The 15,352-nt window shown below is 59.6% G+C and overlaps 1 protein-coding gene and 1 long non-coding RNA gene across 3 annotated transcripts; one reads left to right on the top strand and one right to left on the bottom strand.

Moving 5' to 3' along the window:
- On the top strand, window positions 1-956 carry LOC124519574 (uncharacterized). The gene is made up of 3 exons (XR_006964136.1): window positions 1-35; window positions 137-291; window positions 390-956. It is a non-coding gene; the product is annotated as an uncharacterized LOC124519574 (long non-coding RNA).
- Window positions 957-1,042: 86 nt separating this feature from the next.
- On the bottom strand, window positions 1,043-13,542 carry PLD2 (phospholipase D2). 2 transcript variants are annotated; one of them, XM_047089915.1, is made up of 25 exons: window positions 13,471-13,542; window positions 12,886-12,995; window positions 12,664-12,794; window positions 12,407-12,549; window positions 11,899-12,004; window positions 11,743-11,808; window positions 11,554-11,612; window positions 11,290-11,382; window positions 11,046-11,198; window positions 10,401-10,550; window positions 7,185-7,268; window positions 6,972-7,050; window positions 6,169-6,279; window positions 5,571-5,741; window positions 5,093-5,219; window positions 4,816-4,934; window positions 4,617-4,730; window positions 4,383-4,487; window positions 4,088-4,176; window positions 3,829-3,942; window positions 3,603-3,652; window positions 3,277-3,411; window positions 2,919-3,072; window positions 2,053-2,167; window positions 1,043-1,812 (listed from the first exon to the last, which is right to left on the bottom strand). In XM_047089915.1, the coding sequence occupies exons 2-25, from the start codon at window positions 12,992-12,994 to the stop codon at window positions 1,588-1,590; spliced, it is 2,802 nt and encodes a 933-aa protein (XP_046945871.1). In that variant the 5' UTR covers window position 12,995; window positions 13,471-13,542; the 3' UTR covers window positions 1,043-1,587. The 2 variants fall into 2 exon arrangements, with proteins under 2 accessions (XP_046945871.1, XP_046945872.1); XM_047089916.1 differs by lacking the exons at window positions 1,043-1,812; window positions 2,053-2,167 and adding an exon at window positions 2,349-2,388.
- Between the last annotated feature and the right edge of the window lie 1,810 nt (window positions 13,543-15,352).

The following is a 15,352-nucleotide window of genomic DNA, read 5'->3' as shown; positions in this document are numbered from 1 at the left end:
CAGCCAAACGCCCTGGCAATATTTTTTTAATTAAGGTATGTACATTGATTTTTTTTTTTGTCGGTAGACACAATACTATTGCACACTGAATAGATTACAGTGTAGTGTAAACATAACCTTTTTTTTATGATGTTAGGATTTAATGGCACGTATGCCTGTGTTAACACAGAGCAATGAAACCCAGCGGCCACAACAATGTTTAACCGGAAACAGCTTCTTGGTGCGTCAAAGTAAAAGAGACCAAGAATGTGGACCTAACTGCTACATGCCCCGGGAAGCCCAAACATTCATGTGAGTCACTTTACTGCAATGTTGGCTTTATGGCCACGGTCTGGAACGGGACCTTTCTACCGCTGAGTATGCCTGTGTTGTCTCTCTTCCCTCTGCAGTGGCGCTGGCCTGTGGAACTTTGTGCGGTGATACAAACGGCCTGTAACTGCTTGATGTGCTGACCCCTGCCACGAGTGGCCACCGAGCACTTGCTAGGGCGGCGTGTGGCAAACGGCGGACGCGCCCCGAATCTATAAATCACCGACTACATCTCTGCAGCCGGCCATTTATGGAAGAATCATTCCCATTTCCCAGCTGGGGCCACTGAGGCCCGGAGAAGTGATAAGACTTGAGAAGGTCGCCTAGGTGGTGACAAGCCCAGGATGCGGGCCCAGTTCTTCCTGCCCTGAAGCCTGTACACTTAACCGTTCCCACAGGGGCTCCCCTACGCCTCTTCCTGTGCTGTCACCCGCGGAACGAGTGACGGCCCCTCTGAGCCCAGCCCTTCTCTCCTGTGCAGCTGAAGCAGCGGCTCCCAGGCCCTCCAGGCGTCCTGGTGTGGCCCTGCCCTTCCATCTCCAACACCTCCCCTTCCCAGCAGCTGGGGGACGGAGCTCCGGAACCTACAGGCAGGTGCAGTGGGGATGAGGCCGCAGGAAGGAGCCGGGAGGCGGGTGGGGCGAAGGCACGGGGCCCCAGTGCCACATGCGGGCGGGAAGGGGGAGGCGTGCGCTCGGGCCGCGGTTCGGCCCAGGAAGAGCCGGGGACCCTGTCTAGACTAGGCGTTTATTTATGAAATGCTCACTGAACGGATACAAAGCTAGTGTCTGTCCACGGGCAGGGGAGGGGTAAGTGTGCACCCCAGCCCCCGCCCTGCCCACCGCGGGGGTGAAGCCGGGGGCGGCGGGGGGGGGCTTCACTCTTCCCTCCACCTTGTCAGTAATGGCAGAGAGGGGGTTCGGGGGCAGGAGGAGGAAGGCCCAGGACAGGGCCTCCCCCAGGGAGGCATCCCGGGCGTGGGGGCAAGGGTTTGCCTCTGCCCTGGAACAGTGGTTTGAACCGGGCGGCAGGGGGGATGAACTCGGAATGCCCTCCTGCCCCCCCCAACCCCCGTCCCGCCAGCCCAGAGGCGGAGTGACCTCTTCAGCTGCTTCTCAAGGAAGGGTCCCCGTGGCTTCTCTTCTCTAGTCCTCTTCCGGCATGCCTGCCCTCCCCCTGGTCTCAGAGGGCACTGCCCTCCAGCGTGAGGGTTGGGGGCGGGGAGCCAGCCTCGGTGGAGCCCCGCGGCAGGTAAGCTGTCCCGGGCTGAAGCCGTAGCTATGTCCACACTTCGAGGGGCATCACGCCTTCCTTGCTCCCCAGGGGGGGCAGCAAAGACTCATCCTCCAGGAACTTGAGGGGAAAGTGGACCAGGTGGCCCTGGACCTGGGTGAGCTCAGACCGGGCCAAAGGTGGGCTGACTGTGGCCAGGGGCTCCACGGCCACGTACTCCCGGAGCGCCCTGAGAGACCGTGTGGCATTGGATGGCAGGCAGCGGAAGATCTGTGGGTGGGGGGGCACAGAAGCCAGTGGGGCTTGGAGACCCTCAGCCAAGAGTCCAAGATGCCCCCGCTCCCCACACCATATCCCCCCACGCTGACCCTGAGCCACTGAATCCCACGATGTGCCTGCCCCCCACACCCTCATCCCCCTTTTGGGAACGGCTTGGCGGTGGGGCCTCCAGCCTACCCCGGACGGGATAACCCGTGGATCCCCACACAGTCAGCCCCGCTCGGTGCCCACCTGCTCATAGATGTTGGCATTGCTCTCGGCTGTGTCCTGCCACAGCCAAAAGAAGTCATCACAGACAGGGTCTCGGAGATCCAGGTCTGGCCGGGCATGTGCCCCGAGAATCACACTACGGGACAAAAGGGTCTCCCCAAGGTCAGATTAAGATCCTTGCAGGGGCGCCTGGGTGGCTCAGTCAGTTGGGTGTCCAGCTCTGGCGCAGGTCACGGTCTCCTGGTTCGTGGGTTCAAGCCCCGCGTCGGGCTCTGTGCTGATGGCTCATAGCCTGGAGCCTGCTTCGGATTCTACGTCTCCCTCTCCGTCTGCCCCTCCCCTGCTCACTCTCTGTCTCTGTCTCTCAATAATAAATAAACATTAAAAAAAAATGAAAAATAAAAAAAAGATCCTTGGAGAAGGTGAATATCAGAAAAGTCAGATTATTCCTACGCAGGTAATTCAAAATAAACCCGATGTTAAACAGTACAATAAGCACAAATGAATCCAACAGAATTTACTTGGTATCTTCTTTGGCCACTATTTTGATGCTTTAAAAAAAAACAAAAAACAACTACCAAGTTATTTTTAAAGTATTTGTTTCTCAGGGCGCCTGGGTGGCTCAGTCCGCTAAGCGTCTGACCTGGGCTCAGGTCATGATCTCACGGTTCGTGAGTCGGAGCCCCGCGTCAGGCTCCGTGCTGACAGCTCAGAGCCTGGAACCTGCTTCGGATTTTTTTAATATCTGTTTCTCATGGTCTTGATATCCCTACTTTCCCGGTACCCTATGCTAGATTGGGAAACCCTCGCACCCGCTCCAGAGGCAGAGTAACCCCCTCCCAACTTGTGCCTCCCCGCCACGCCGGTGGCTCCCCACCCGGCCTTACCTGAAGCAGTGCTTCCGCAGACTCAAAGCAAACCGGCCCGCCTCATACTCCCCACCGTCCATGAGGGATGGTTCCATCTCTGTGTCCTCGATCAGCACGGCCAGCTCACTGTCTCGCTTCCCCAGCAAGCTCCGGTCGTTGATGTTGGCGGAGCCTGGGATGGGCGCAGGACGCGACGTGTCTGCCTGAGCCCGGGGGGCAGGGGATGGGGAGAGGGTGGGGGGTGGCAGGGGGTGGGGGGGCCCTGCCCCATCAACTCTGCCCGAGGACCAGCCAGCCTCCGTCACCTCCCGCTGGGCCCTGCTCCACCTCCCCCCCCCCCCCCCGCACTGCCGGGGACCCAGCATCCAGGACTGACCGATGATGACCGTCCGGTCATCTGCGATGAGCATCTTGCTGTGGATGTAGATGAGTTCGGAGACCGGGTGCCCGCCCAGCTCTCCGTGTGTGCGAAGCCCGCAGATGGATATGTAGTCCCGCCACGCTGTCCCCACTGTGAGAAAGGGGGTGGGGGTGTAGGGAGGGGTGCCCTCATGTGCAGATGGAGCCCTGTCCCAGCTGCCTCCCCACTTCAAGGTCTATACGCGTCTCCCTGCAGTAAAAACTGCCTGCCGTCTCAGAGCAGTAGCCCCAGAGACACGCAAGAAGGACCCGGGCTGCAACCCCCCAGCCCCCAGCACTCACTGGCTGCTTTGAGGCGATGTAGGATCGAATATTCCCCACGGCACAGGGTCCTGAGGGAAAAGAGCCGGTGAGGGAGGTGGAGGCTGGGGGGGGCTGGGGGGGGATGTCAGGAGAGAGGCGGACCTCAGAAGTCCAGCAGGAAGGGATGGGGACAGAGTCAGGGCAGGGGCACGGGTGGGTGGCCACGGAGAGGCAGAGTCTGGCTGGGGGTGGGGGGTGGGGTCACCTGTAAGTGAAGTGCAGAATGGCCTGGATGGAGTTACCACCACCTGTCGTGATGTCCCCTTCAAACCCCGGCAGCAGGGGCAGAAGCACGTAGACTCGGAAACGCTGGCCCTGTCTGGGAAGGGGGCGGAGTCAGAGGCCCCACCTGTTCCCCCCAAGCCCCGCCCCTCCGCAGGGGCTAAGCCCCGCCCCTCCGCAGGGGCTAAACCACGCCCACAACCCCATCCCGCGGCCAGTCCCCCTCCCCCCCCACGCCTTACTTGTGGGCCTTCAGGATTCTGTCCACAATCTCATCGCCCACCTTGTTCAGAACGGTCCGCCCGTCCGAGCAGCTAATAAAGAACTGATTCTGAGGCAGGGACCAAAGAGACACATCAGCAGCCAGGCCCCTGCCCCCTGCCAACCCCGGGCCTAGGCTCCAGGCCCCGGCCCCGGGCTGCGCATTTCTCCAGGCCTGGCTACGCTGGCCCTCAAGGACCGATCCCGCTGAGGTCAGGTCCCTCTCGTCCCCCCGGGGCCGCTCCATTCTCTGCCCCGCCCTCACCCCCGTCACACCTCGATGTACAGGAAGTGCTGGCTCTCCCTGATGGTGTGCAGGTAGGCATTGAGGATGGAGTTTTCCATCGTCCCTGCTGACCAACGGTCCACCGACCGCAAGACCTGGCGGAACAGCGAATGTGCCGTGGTTCCCGACCCCAGGAGAGGAGGGGTCGGGGGGGGGGCTCTCGGGCCGGGGGCCCTGGGCTGGAGGGAGGGAGGCGTGAGGACGGGCTGAGGAGGGGGCCTCACCTGCACAGTGGCGCACTGCCCCCCCGGGATCGTGAAGGAGAGCTGGTCCGCGGTGCTGGTGGATTTGGGCAGCAGGTAGGGGTACACGGGGGTCTTGTACTTGGCCTTGGTCGTCTGAGGTGGAGTGATGGCAGTCAGCGGGAGGCGGCCCCTTCCCGACCCCCCCACCCCCGCGGCCCCCGCAGGAGGGAGTGGGCACCTTGGTGAAATTCCAGCGCTGGATGAAGTGGCGGGCCAGGTCCCGGGCGGGCAGACCGTGGACGGCCACCCCTACGTCCCGCCATGGCATCCGGGGCGTGGTCTCCCTGTCGATGAAATCTGGGGGGCCCCCGGGAGGATCAGGGGCAGGGAGGAGGACGAGGGGACCAGAGGGAGAGCTACATTACCCTTGACCCAGCTCATCCCGTTCTCGGTTCCCGCCTCGATGTCTGCCCCTACTCTCAGCTTTTGGGGGCTTGGGAGGAGGGGACCCTCACCCTCAAAAGGCCGGTCCAGCTGCACCCAGTCCTTAGTGATAAGATTGCTGTAGTCCTTGCCCAGCCAGAAGAGTTGGTTTTGGGACAGGTCTGGGGTGGCCGGAGCATCTGAGCCGGGGGTGGGAGGCTGTAGGGAACACACCCAAGCCAGGGGCAAGGAGAGGTCATGGAGGCCGCACAGAGCCAGGGCCACAGAGAAGAGAGGAGCACTGAAAGTGTGAGACACAGAGACACAGAGAGTAAGAATGAGACAGAGAGAGTCCCACCCTGGCCCTCCCCTTCGGCCGCACTCGCTACCCCAGGGGAGTGGGACGGGGCCGTGGGGGTGGGGAGAGGACTGGGCCTCCTTCAAGGCACCTTCCTGGGGTCCCAGGAAGAGGAATCCCCGGGGCGGGTAGCACGCGAGTGACCAGCGGGGGCGGGCTGGCGCTGGGGAGGGGTGCGCCTAGGGACGCTCAGGGAGGCCTGGGGGGACCACCTGTGGGGCGGCTGGTTCAGAGGGGTCCCCGAGGTCAGTCAGCCGGTACTGCAGGTCGTCCCAGCGGCCGTAGGCGAGGTCCAGCCCCCCCAAGAAGGCCACTACTTGGTCCACGACCAGGAGCTTCTCATGATGGGCCCACAGCGTCACCTGGTCCGGGTGACGCATCACCTGCAGCAGGTGTGGGGGGAGGTCATGCGGGCGGGCTTAGGGGAGAGAAGATGGAGACATTGGGAGGGAGGATGGGGGGGGACAGGAAGATGGGGGGATGAGATGTTCAAGGAGAGGGAGGGTCGCGGGGCGCCTAGGTGGCTCAGTCGGTTGGGCGTCCGACTTCGGCTCAGGTCATGATCTCGCGGTCCGTGAGTTCGAGCCCCGCGTCGGGCTCTGTGCTGACGGCTCGGAGCCTGGAGCCTGCTTCGGCTTCTGTGTCTCCCTCTCTCTCTCTGCCCTTCCCCTGCTCACCCTCTGTCTCTCTCCGTCTCTCAAGAATAAATAAGCGTTTAAAAAAAAATTAGAAAGGGAGGGTCGAGGGGGTGGGGAAGTGTGGCGAGGAGGGTCGTGGTTTTTGGGGGCGTCTCTGACGCCTGACAGTCACCTTTATGTTGGGGTGCAGCAGCATCAGAGCCCTCTTGCTGTAGCCGCTGTTAATGCCCAAGGCCAGCTCCACCTCCTTAAACAGCAGTACAGACACACGGACACCCTCCTCCTGGTGGTGAGCGGGGGAGGGGGGGTCAGAACGGCCCCCCCTCCAACCTCCCGAATCCTTCCCCATTCTTGGGGTTCTGTACGTCCGTGCACTCAGCCTGGGGATCCTCAGTGCTCACACCCTGCTCTGATGCTCTCAGCAAACTTAGCAGTGGGTGAGCACACTGTTCACCTGCCCATCCATCCATCCATCCATCCATCTTCCCAGCCATTTACTCACCCCCATATGTGCCACCTGTCATCCATCTATCCCTTCCCCTCCTCCCCCCTGCTACTGATCCACCTTTCCACCCTCCTATCCTTCCATCTATCCCCCCTTTCCATCATCCATCCACCCACCGGCCCCTCCTCTCGATCATCTGTCTATCCATTAACGTCTATGGATGTCCCCAACATGGCGGACACCGGGCCTTACACTGAGGCTAGCGATGTCATTCCCGTGAGAAAGGCAGACACGTACACCCCCAGGTAACGCCACAAGGCGTGATGGGTACTTGGAGAGAAGTCTGCTCCAGGTAGAGGAGGAGCATGAAGGGGGAGGTGTAAGTTCCTCTTGAGGAAGAAAAGGAGGTGCTGCTTGCCAGATAGCAGCCCACGATAGACGTGTTTCCTCCCCCGAAGCTTCGGCTTCCTTTCCTTCTCCCTTCTGACCCACCTCCACGCACCTCCCCTCCCGCCTGCCACTCTCCTCACCGCCTTCTTCTTGAGCATAATGTCCAGTCTCCAGTCATCGGAATGGGCCGGACGCTTCAGGTAAATCTCAGGACTCAACCTGGGATTCAGGGCAGGGGGGTGAAGGGCAAGCAGCCAGCCCCTTCTTCCCTGCCCCTCCCTCCTCTGGCCTGTAAGCTGATCCGGGGCAGGCCCTATCCTGCCCCTTCCTGCCTGAGTTTTTCCCCTACTCACCACCAGTCCGTGATGAAAATCTCCTCTTGAGCTCCTCCGATGGCGTCCGCCACAGCGGCAAAGTAACCCGCCCCGTTCACAAACCTGGAGGGAGGGGAAGGTCAAGCCAAGGAGGTCAGAATCAGAAGCCAGAAAGCTCTGGAGAGTGAAGACCGGAGGACAGTCATGGATCAGAGGTGGTGACGGCAGGGTCAAAGATCAGGAGTGATCGGAGAAATCAGACGGCGTCAGACGTATGAAAGGGGGACAAATTTGCCAGTTTAAGCTCAGTAAAATTCAAAATTACAGGGGCGCCTGGGTGGCGCAGTCGGTTAAGCGTCCGACTTCAGCCAGGTCACGATCTCGCGGTCCGTGAGTTCGAGCCCCGCGTCGGGCTCTGGGCTGATGGCTCGGAGCCTGGAGCCTGTTTCCGATTCTGTGTCTCCCTCTCTCTCTGCCCCTCCCCCGTTCATGCTCTGTCTCTCTCTGTCCCAAAAATAAATAAACGTTGAAAAAAAAAAAATTCAAAATTACAGGGGCGCCTGGGTGGCACAGTCGGTTAAGCGTCCGACTTCAGCCAGGTCACGATCTCGCGGTCCGTGAGTTCGAGCCCCGCGTCGGGCTCTGGGCTGACGGCTCGGAGCCTGGAGCCTGTTTCCGATTCTGTGTCTCCCTCTCTCTCTGCCCCTCCCCCGTTCATGCTCTGTCTCTCTCTGTCCCAAAAATAAATAAACGTTGGAAAAAAAAAAAAAGAACTGACAGTTCACAGAGGAGATTAAAATGGTCAACCATAGGAAAAGATGTTTAATCTCAGTAGTAAAGAAGGAAATTGATATCAAAATGGAATAACATGTCTTTAATCCACTAAATTGGCAAAAATAAAGATCACTGGCAATGTTCAATATTAGCGTGCAGGAGAATGAGAATCCTCATAGGCTATGGGAATATACTTCGGTTATAGCCTTTTTATTTTTATTTTTTTAACATTCATTTACGTTTAAGAGACAGAGTGTGAGTGGGGGAGGGGCAGAGAGAGAGGGAGACACAGAATTCGAAGCAGGCTCCAGGCTCTAGCTGTCAGCACAGAGCCCAACGCGGGGCTCGAACCCACGGACCGTGAGATCATGACCTGAGCCGAAGTCGGACGCCTAACTGACTAAGCCACCCAGGCGCCCTGGTTATAGCTTATTTAGAAGACAGTTTGGCAGTATCCGAATATCAGACACACATACTGTTTAATACCATTAAATGCACATAGTAATTCTATTTCTAGGGATGCATCCTATTAAATGCTTTGCTTAGGCAAAGACTGTGTTCAGTGCAACATCGCTTGAAATGAGAATTTGGCTCCCCTGCTGATGTCCTCTCTCCCTCTCTCAAAATAAATAAACCTAAAAAAAAAAAAAAAGATTTGTAAAATGAGAATTTGGGGCACCTGGGTGGCTCAGTCGGTTCAGTGTCCAACTCCTAATCTCAGCTCAGGTCTTGATCTCAGGGTTGTGAGTTCAAGCCCCATGTTGCACTCTGCGTTGGGTGAGAAGCCTACTGAAGGAAAGGAAAGGAAAGGGAAGGAAAGGGAAGGGAAAGGGAAGGGAAAGGGAAGGGAAAGGGAAGGGAAGGGAAGAAAAGAAAAAGAGAAAAGAAGAGAAAAGAAAAGAAAAAAAGAAAGGAAGAAAGAAAGAAAAAGGAAGAAAAGAAAGAACCTGAATGCCTAATCTCTAACACAAACATGACGTGAAAAAGAAAAAAATAAGCCACAAAAGCAAGTTCGTGATCTCAGGGTTGTGAGTTCAAGTCCCATGTTGTGCTCTGCACTGGGTGTGAAACCTACTTATAAATAAAATAAAATAAAATAAAATAAAATAAAATAAAATAAAATAAAATAAAATAAAATAAGAATCTGAATGCCTAATCTCTAACACACACATTAAGTGGGAAAAAAAAATAAGCCACAAAAGTAAGTTCATGATCTCATTTACATTAAACCAAAAAGTAATGTATGCGCATAAGCCTATGAAAGTGTACAGGCCGAGAAAGGAGAAGATACACAGGACTCTGTTCTGAGGGTTATTTCTGGGGAGAGAGCTGGGCTGTTGGGCCTAGGGCAGACGTGAGGCCAGGGAGTAAAGGGCTGGGCAACGAAGGGGAACTTAAGTTTTTCTCTTATTGTGCCTCTGTGTCGTATCGTTTTGGCTTTTGAATAACAAATAGTATGATGGTGAAGAGTGGGGTCTTGACCCAGACTGCCTGGGTTTGAATCCTGCTTCCACTGTCTACAAGGTGTCGGACCTTGGGCAAGTTCCTCAGCTTCTCCTTGCCTCAACATTCTCATCTGTAAAATGGACACAGCACCCGTGCCTGCCTCGTCGGGTTCGCGAGAGGGTTTAGTCATACTTAGCGCAGCTCCCAGCACGCAGTGAGAACTACGTAAGTATCAGCTATTAGCTCTTATGAAACAAATGAATGTCAACACCGCCTCCAAGAAAAAAATCCTTCCACCACTCCCTCCTGCCTATGATGAAGTCCAACCGCTTCAGCTTAGCACGCGGGGCACACCCAGGCGCTGTCAACCCCCAGACTGTTCTCTGGCCACTCCTCCCCCCCCCCCCCCCGCCAGGGTCACCAAACATGCCAGCCTGCTTCTTCTAGCCTCGGTGCACAGGCTAGTCTCCGCTTTCTTCCTAAGGCCAACCTCAGGGTCACTGCCTTCTGCAAGGCAGTCCTGACATCCCCACCGGGGGGGGGGGGCAGATGTCCCCCCGCTGTGCCCGGTACCCTGTATCTACCACCGGAACGGCCGGAAGTTACCATTGTTCCGTGACTGAATCACCTACTGGGTTGTCTTATTCCTGCCACTGGGCCTGGCACGTAGTAGGTGCTTAGTAAAACGTGTATTGGACGAACGAGTGAATCAGAGAGATTTTAAGAGCTCATAAGGCACAGAGACAGCCAGTGTGATAAAAGGCAGTTAAAAAGGTCACAGGAGGTCAGAGAGGCCAGGGTCGGAGGAGATGACTGGAGATGACTGGGTATGGGGGTCAGAGAGATCAGAGGGAAGGCAGATAATCAGTGTGGTTAGAGGTCAGATGGTCAGGAAGACTGGAGAAGTCAAAGGGGGAGGGTGTCGAAGCCAGAACGGGTCAGAGGAGATCAAAGAGGACCAAGGAAAGGACTCAGAAAACACGGAGAGGGTCACGAGGCCCACAGACAAGCTCCGAAGGGACGGCAGTGTCTCACCACCGGGCCAAGGTCCTGGGCCGGGGCGGGGCATAGCTGTCGTGACGGTGCAGCTGTATGAAGTCTCTTCCCGGGCCCCGGGCCAGCTCCGTGATCTCCTGGCCCCACCACCGTGCCTGCCGGTAGCTGCTACACTTGAGGATCAGGGACCTGAGCAGGAACGAGATGGACCACAGGCTTCACCCTTCGTGCCCCGGCCTCGCCCGATACCTCCCTCTTTGGCTGTCCCTTCTTTCCCGCTTCCTCCCTTAGTCCCTAATTCACCACCCCACCCGGACAAGGCAGGCGTGTGCCTCGCACACAGTTAGGTCACCGGCACGGCACGGAGTTTCGCACCCGGCACTCGGGTTTGCTCCCAGGAACGAACGAATGAACGAATGAATGGACGGAGCGCCCTTTCTTTTATATCGGGAGTCCCTCCCCCAAGCTTGTACTTGACCCCCTCTCTCTGGGCCTAGGTTCTAAGAGCAGTCCCAGGCATGTGGCCAGACCAGTTCTCCGGTTCCAAACCAAGGCCGGCTCCAGGGGGGGTTGGATGGGGGTGGGGTATGGGGTGGAAATGCTTCCTTTCCTTCCACTCACTGCCCCCCCCCCCCAGCGCTCTCGGCTCACCAGGTGTCCGTCTACACCGGCTGGAGGCCTTACCTGTGGGAGGTGTCGATCCTGACCCCGTACCGCGTCTCGGTGCTCCGTTTCCCCACCTGCACCTCGAAGCCAGGGTCAAAGAGCTGAACAAAGGAGATGGCGCCCGTCTCGAGGCACAGGTACAGCAGGAACGAGTCCTTCACCACCAGCCACCTGGAGCGGGAGGGCTCCGTCCGTTCCTCCCTGCCCACGGCGTCTCCTTCCTCGCCCCCACCGCTGCCCCGCTGACCGCTCCGGGGCTCACCTCCTGGACCAGCGGTAACACACTTGGTCCCGGCCACAGCAGGTGAGGCCAGGAACTCGGTGGCCGCCCGAACGCTTCCGGATCACTCCTTCCCTGTGGGCAGAGTCGGGGAGCGGGCGTGGGGTGGGGAGATGCCCGAAGAGGAATCCGGATGCCCGCCGCGCCCCCGCCCCTGCCCGCGCACCGGGCACTGCTTTCCCCATCCTCAGGCAGGGAGGGGTCCGCGGGTTTGCCCGTGGCCCGCGCGGGACGTCGCACACTCACAGTCCTTTGGAGCCAAGGTCGGGGATGAAGGAGAGCTGGCTGACTTCCAGGAACTCCGTCTGCCGAGGAAGACGAAGGCTCAGGGGAGAGACTCTGGCTTCCAGCCCCTCAGACCCCACGGGCCGGCGTCCTCTGCCCCCCGGGGGTCTGATGAAACTGCCCCCCCTAAAACCAGCCCCTGGGCCTTACCATGGCGTGGTAGTTGCGGTAGAAAGACATGGTCAGGAGGCGGTTGAGGTAATTCTCCAGGTACTTCTGAAGCAGGGACAAGAGACAGACACAGATGGGACCGGAGCCGTGGGCGCACGAAATGCCTTCCCCGGGCGGTCCGGCGTCGGGTCGCACCTGTTTGCTGGACGCGTGTCTGGAGGAGCCCTCGGGTCCTGCGCGAGGCAGAGAGGGCATCTCGCGGTTGGCGGCTTCTCCGGCGGGGGGATGGGTGGTGGCAAAGCTGCGGAGGCGAGGCGGGAAGAGGGTCAAGTGGGAGCCAGGAAGCTGAGGGCCTGGATCCCTGAAGCACGAGACCGGGAGGCTTGGGGGAGGCCCGGAGGCCGGCGAAGGCCCCCTATCCTGAGAACGGAGACGAGGGAAGCTGCCAAGGGCATTTTGGGCGCCCCGCCCGGCTGAGATATTGGCACAGGACCACGGACAGGGAGAGCCGAGCTGGGAAGGTTTCCTGGTAACCGGGGTCAGGGAAGGGGGCCCCCCCCCACCACCACCAGGGGCCAGAGCTGGGGCAGGAAAGGAGCTGGGGCAGGGAAAGGGTGCCACGGGCAGAAAGCAGTGGTGGCGGCTGGGGCAGGGACAGGATGGGGCACCGCCTTCCCGACAGGAAGCAGACCGGTCCCCTTACCGGGCCAGAGGGAGCAGACTCATCAAGACTTTGTGCCTCAGGAGGTCCCGGTGCAGCTCCTGGAAATGACGGAATTTCTTCTTGGTTGTCCAGGTAAAGGCGCCGTGAGTCAAGCGGACGGAATACAGAGTGCAGGTTCCCACCTGGGGGCGGGAGGCACTCAGCGGTTGTCCCCTGGCGGGGTCGCAGCGCCCCCTCCTCCCCGACCTCCGGGCCGGCCCTGCCTTGCCCCACGTCCCCAGTGCCCGGCCAGCCACCTTGGATCCGCTGGTGTATCTTTCGGTTCCCACCACCTGGGCTGTGACGGGCACCCCAGGGGCGAACACCAAGGGGTGCGTTTTCAGAGGCTGCAGGTCGTAGATGGCCAGGAAAGGGTGCATCCGGTCAGCTGGGAGGAGAGAAGGTGCAAGAATGTGAACCCCAGGAGGTCTCGGCCGCCCCCCACCCCGTCCTCCCCCAGGGCCGTCCCCCCTGCCTACCTGGGTCCTCCCCCTCCCTCAGAGTGTCCAGCTCGTCGGGCTCCATCTGCAACTGGCTGGAGTCCAGCTCGCCCCCCGCGGGGAAGAGGCTCTGGGGGGTCGCCGCCATCCTGGGCGCAGGGGAAGGCCTCAGGGAGGTGCCGTGCCCTGCAGAACCCGGGCCCCCCACCCTCCCCACCTCCCACGCGCGCCCTCCTTCCCCTTCGGTCTGCAGCGCCCCGCCGACCCGCCTTGACCTCCACCCGGTCCCCCGGGTCCCGCATCCAGGATCCCTCAGCCCCGCCTCCCGTCCCGTCCCCGGCGCGCCCTGGAGCTCCCGCCGGGCCCGCGGGGCCCCGAGCCGGGGCGGAGCGGAAGCCGGGGCGGGGCGGGGGGGGGGGGTCGCCGGGGACCCCGGGGCTCCGGCCAGGCCAGGCCGGGAGCGGGGGGGGGGGCGTCCAGCGGGAATGAGGAAGTCCCGCGCGCCCCGCCCGGGAGGGACACCCTGAAATCTCGGCGCGCGGCTGAGCCCGCGCCCCTTCCCGCCCCCCGCCCCCCTCCCCCGGGGCCCGGGCCCCGCCGCCCCGCGCCCCCCGGGCCCCTCACCCCGCAGCCCCAGGCGGCGCCCGCGCCGGTCCGCCAGCCGAGGGAGCGGCACGGGGAGCCGGGCCCACACCCGGGCGGCGGGGCGGGAAGGGGCGGGAAGGGCGGGAAAGGCCGGCCCCCGGGGGCGGGTCTCCCGGCCTCGCCTCCGCGCCCGCCCCGCCACAAGGCCGTCGAGCGAGCGCTGGTCCCGGGGGCTGTGGCGGGCGGCGGTAGAGGCAGGGCCGGTGCAAGGGCCCGGGGGCCGGCGGGGGGAGGCGGCGGTAGAGGCAGGGCCGGTGCAAGGGCCCGGGGGCCGGCGGGGGGAGGCGGCGGTAGAGGCAGGGCCGGTGCAAGGGCCCGGGGGCCGGCGGGGGGAGGCGGCGGTAGAGGCAGGGCCGGTGCAAGGGCCCGGGGGCCGGCGGCCGGGGGCTGGGGAACGTGCGCTCCTACACCGCTCCTGCACCACGTCTCGCCACTTGCCCCGGGCCGGGCTCCGGGCGCACAACAGTGAGCGAGCCGGCCGCCGCCGAGCCCGCTCTCCGGGGACCCACAGTCCGGGAGCAGGCGGGAAACTCTCAGGTTCTAAAAGACAAAATATGCCCCCTTTATTTATTTTATTTTTTTTTTAATTTTTTTTCAACGTTTATTTATTTTTTTGGGGGGGGACAGAGAGAGACACAGCATGAACGGGGGAGGGGCAGAGAGAGAGGGAGACACAGAATCGGAAACAGGCTCCAGGCTCTGAGCCATCAGCCCAGAGCCCGACGCGGGGCTCGAACTCACGGACCGCGAGATCGTGACCTGGCTGAAGTTGGACGCTTAACCGACTGCGCCACCCAGGCGCCCCTATTTATTTATTTTAATTTTTAAAACTATTTAATTTTCGGAGAAAAAGAGAGCACGAGCAGGGGAGGGGCAGAGAGAGAGGGAGACACAGAATCCCAAGCAGACTCCAGGCTCCGAGCTGTCAGCACAGAGCCCGACGCGGGGCTCGAACTGGTGAACCGAGAGATCAGGACCTGAGCCAAAGCCGCAGACTCAACCGACTGAGCCACTGGGGCGCCCCTATGCCCTCTTTTTTTTCAAATGCGGATTTCCTTATCTCTCCCGATGGACATCTGGGTTGTTTCTAATCTATTGCGATAAAGCTCCTATAAACATTCCTGTAGGAGTCTTTGTGTGGATAAGCGTTTTCCTTTCTCTTGGGTAAATAGCTCGCAGAGGCGTTGCCAGGGCCTGTAAAAAGTGCATTTTACCTTTATGAGAAACTGCAAGACTGGCTCCCAAAGTGGTCGCTCCGTTTTGCATTTCCCAAACCAGTCTGTGTTACTTCTGGGGGTTCCACGGCGTGGCCAGCATCTGACGTGGTCCAACTTTTTAGCATTAGCTGTTCTGAGGGTAAAGGAAGTAAATCGTCGTAGCTTTATTTGCCTTTCTCTGAGGAGTAATGATGCTGATCGAGTTTCACGTGCTTACTGGCCATTTGCATAGTCTTCTTTTGCAGAGTGTCTCTTCTAGCTTTTGGTAATTTTTTTAAAAACAATGTCATATCACTGAATTCGTTCTTTGTATATTTTGAATACAAATCCACTGGCCGATACATGTATCACAAACACTTTGTCACAGAATGTGGCTTCTGTGTTTAAAATCCTAGTGCTCTTGGGGAGCCTGGGCGGCTCAGCCCGTGGAGTGTCCGACTTTGGCTCAGGTCATGATCTTGTGGTCCGTGGGTTCGAGCCCCGCGTCGGGCTCTGGGCTGACAGCTCCGAGGCTGGAGCCTGCTTTGGATTCTGTGTCTCCCCCTCTCTCTGCCCCTTCCCCACTCATGCTCTCTGTCTCTCAAAAATGAATAAATGTAAAAAAAAAAATTAAAAAAAAAGAAAATCAAAGCACTGATTCAAAA

The sequence above is a fragment of the Lynx rufus genome, unplaced genomic scaffold, assembly GCF_022079265.1.
Source record: "Lynx rufus isolate CCGP_SWC_20201006 ecotype Redwood Valley unplaced genomic scaffold, mLynRuf1.p SCAF_28, whole genome shotgun sequence".
NCBI lineage: Eukaryota > Metazoa > Chordata > Mammalia > Carnivora > Felidae > Lynx > Lynx rufus.
The sequence above is the reverse complement of the archived record's forward strand: the minus strand, read 5'-3'. Positions and strand labels throughout refer to the sequence as shown.

Coding starts and splice junctions, on each gene's coding strand:
- PLD2 (XM_047089915.1), bottom strand. CDS start 12,994: ATGGCGGCGACCCCCCAGAGCCTCTTCCCCGCGGGGGGCGAGCTGGAC. Junction 11,613..11,742: donor ACCGCAACTACCACGCCATG/GTAAGGCCCAGG, acceptor CTTCCTCGGCAG/ACGGAGTTCCTGGAAGTCAG. Junction 6,280..6,971: donor TTATGCTCAAGAAGAAGGCG/GTGAGGAGAGTG, acceptor GCTCACCACCAG/GAGGAGGGTGTCCGTGTGTC.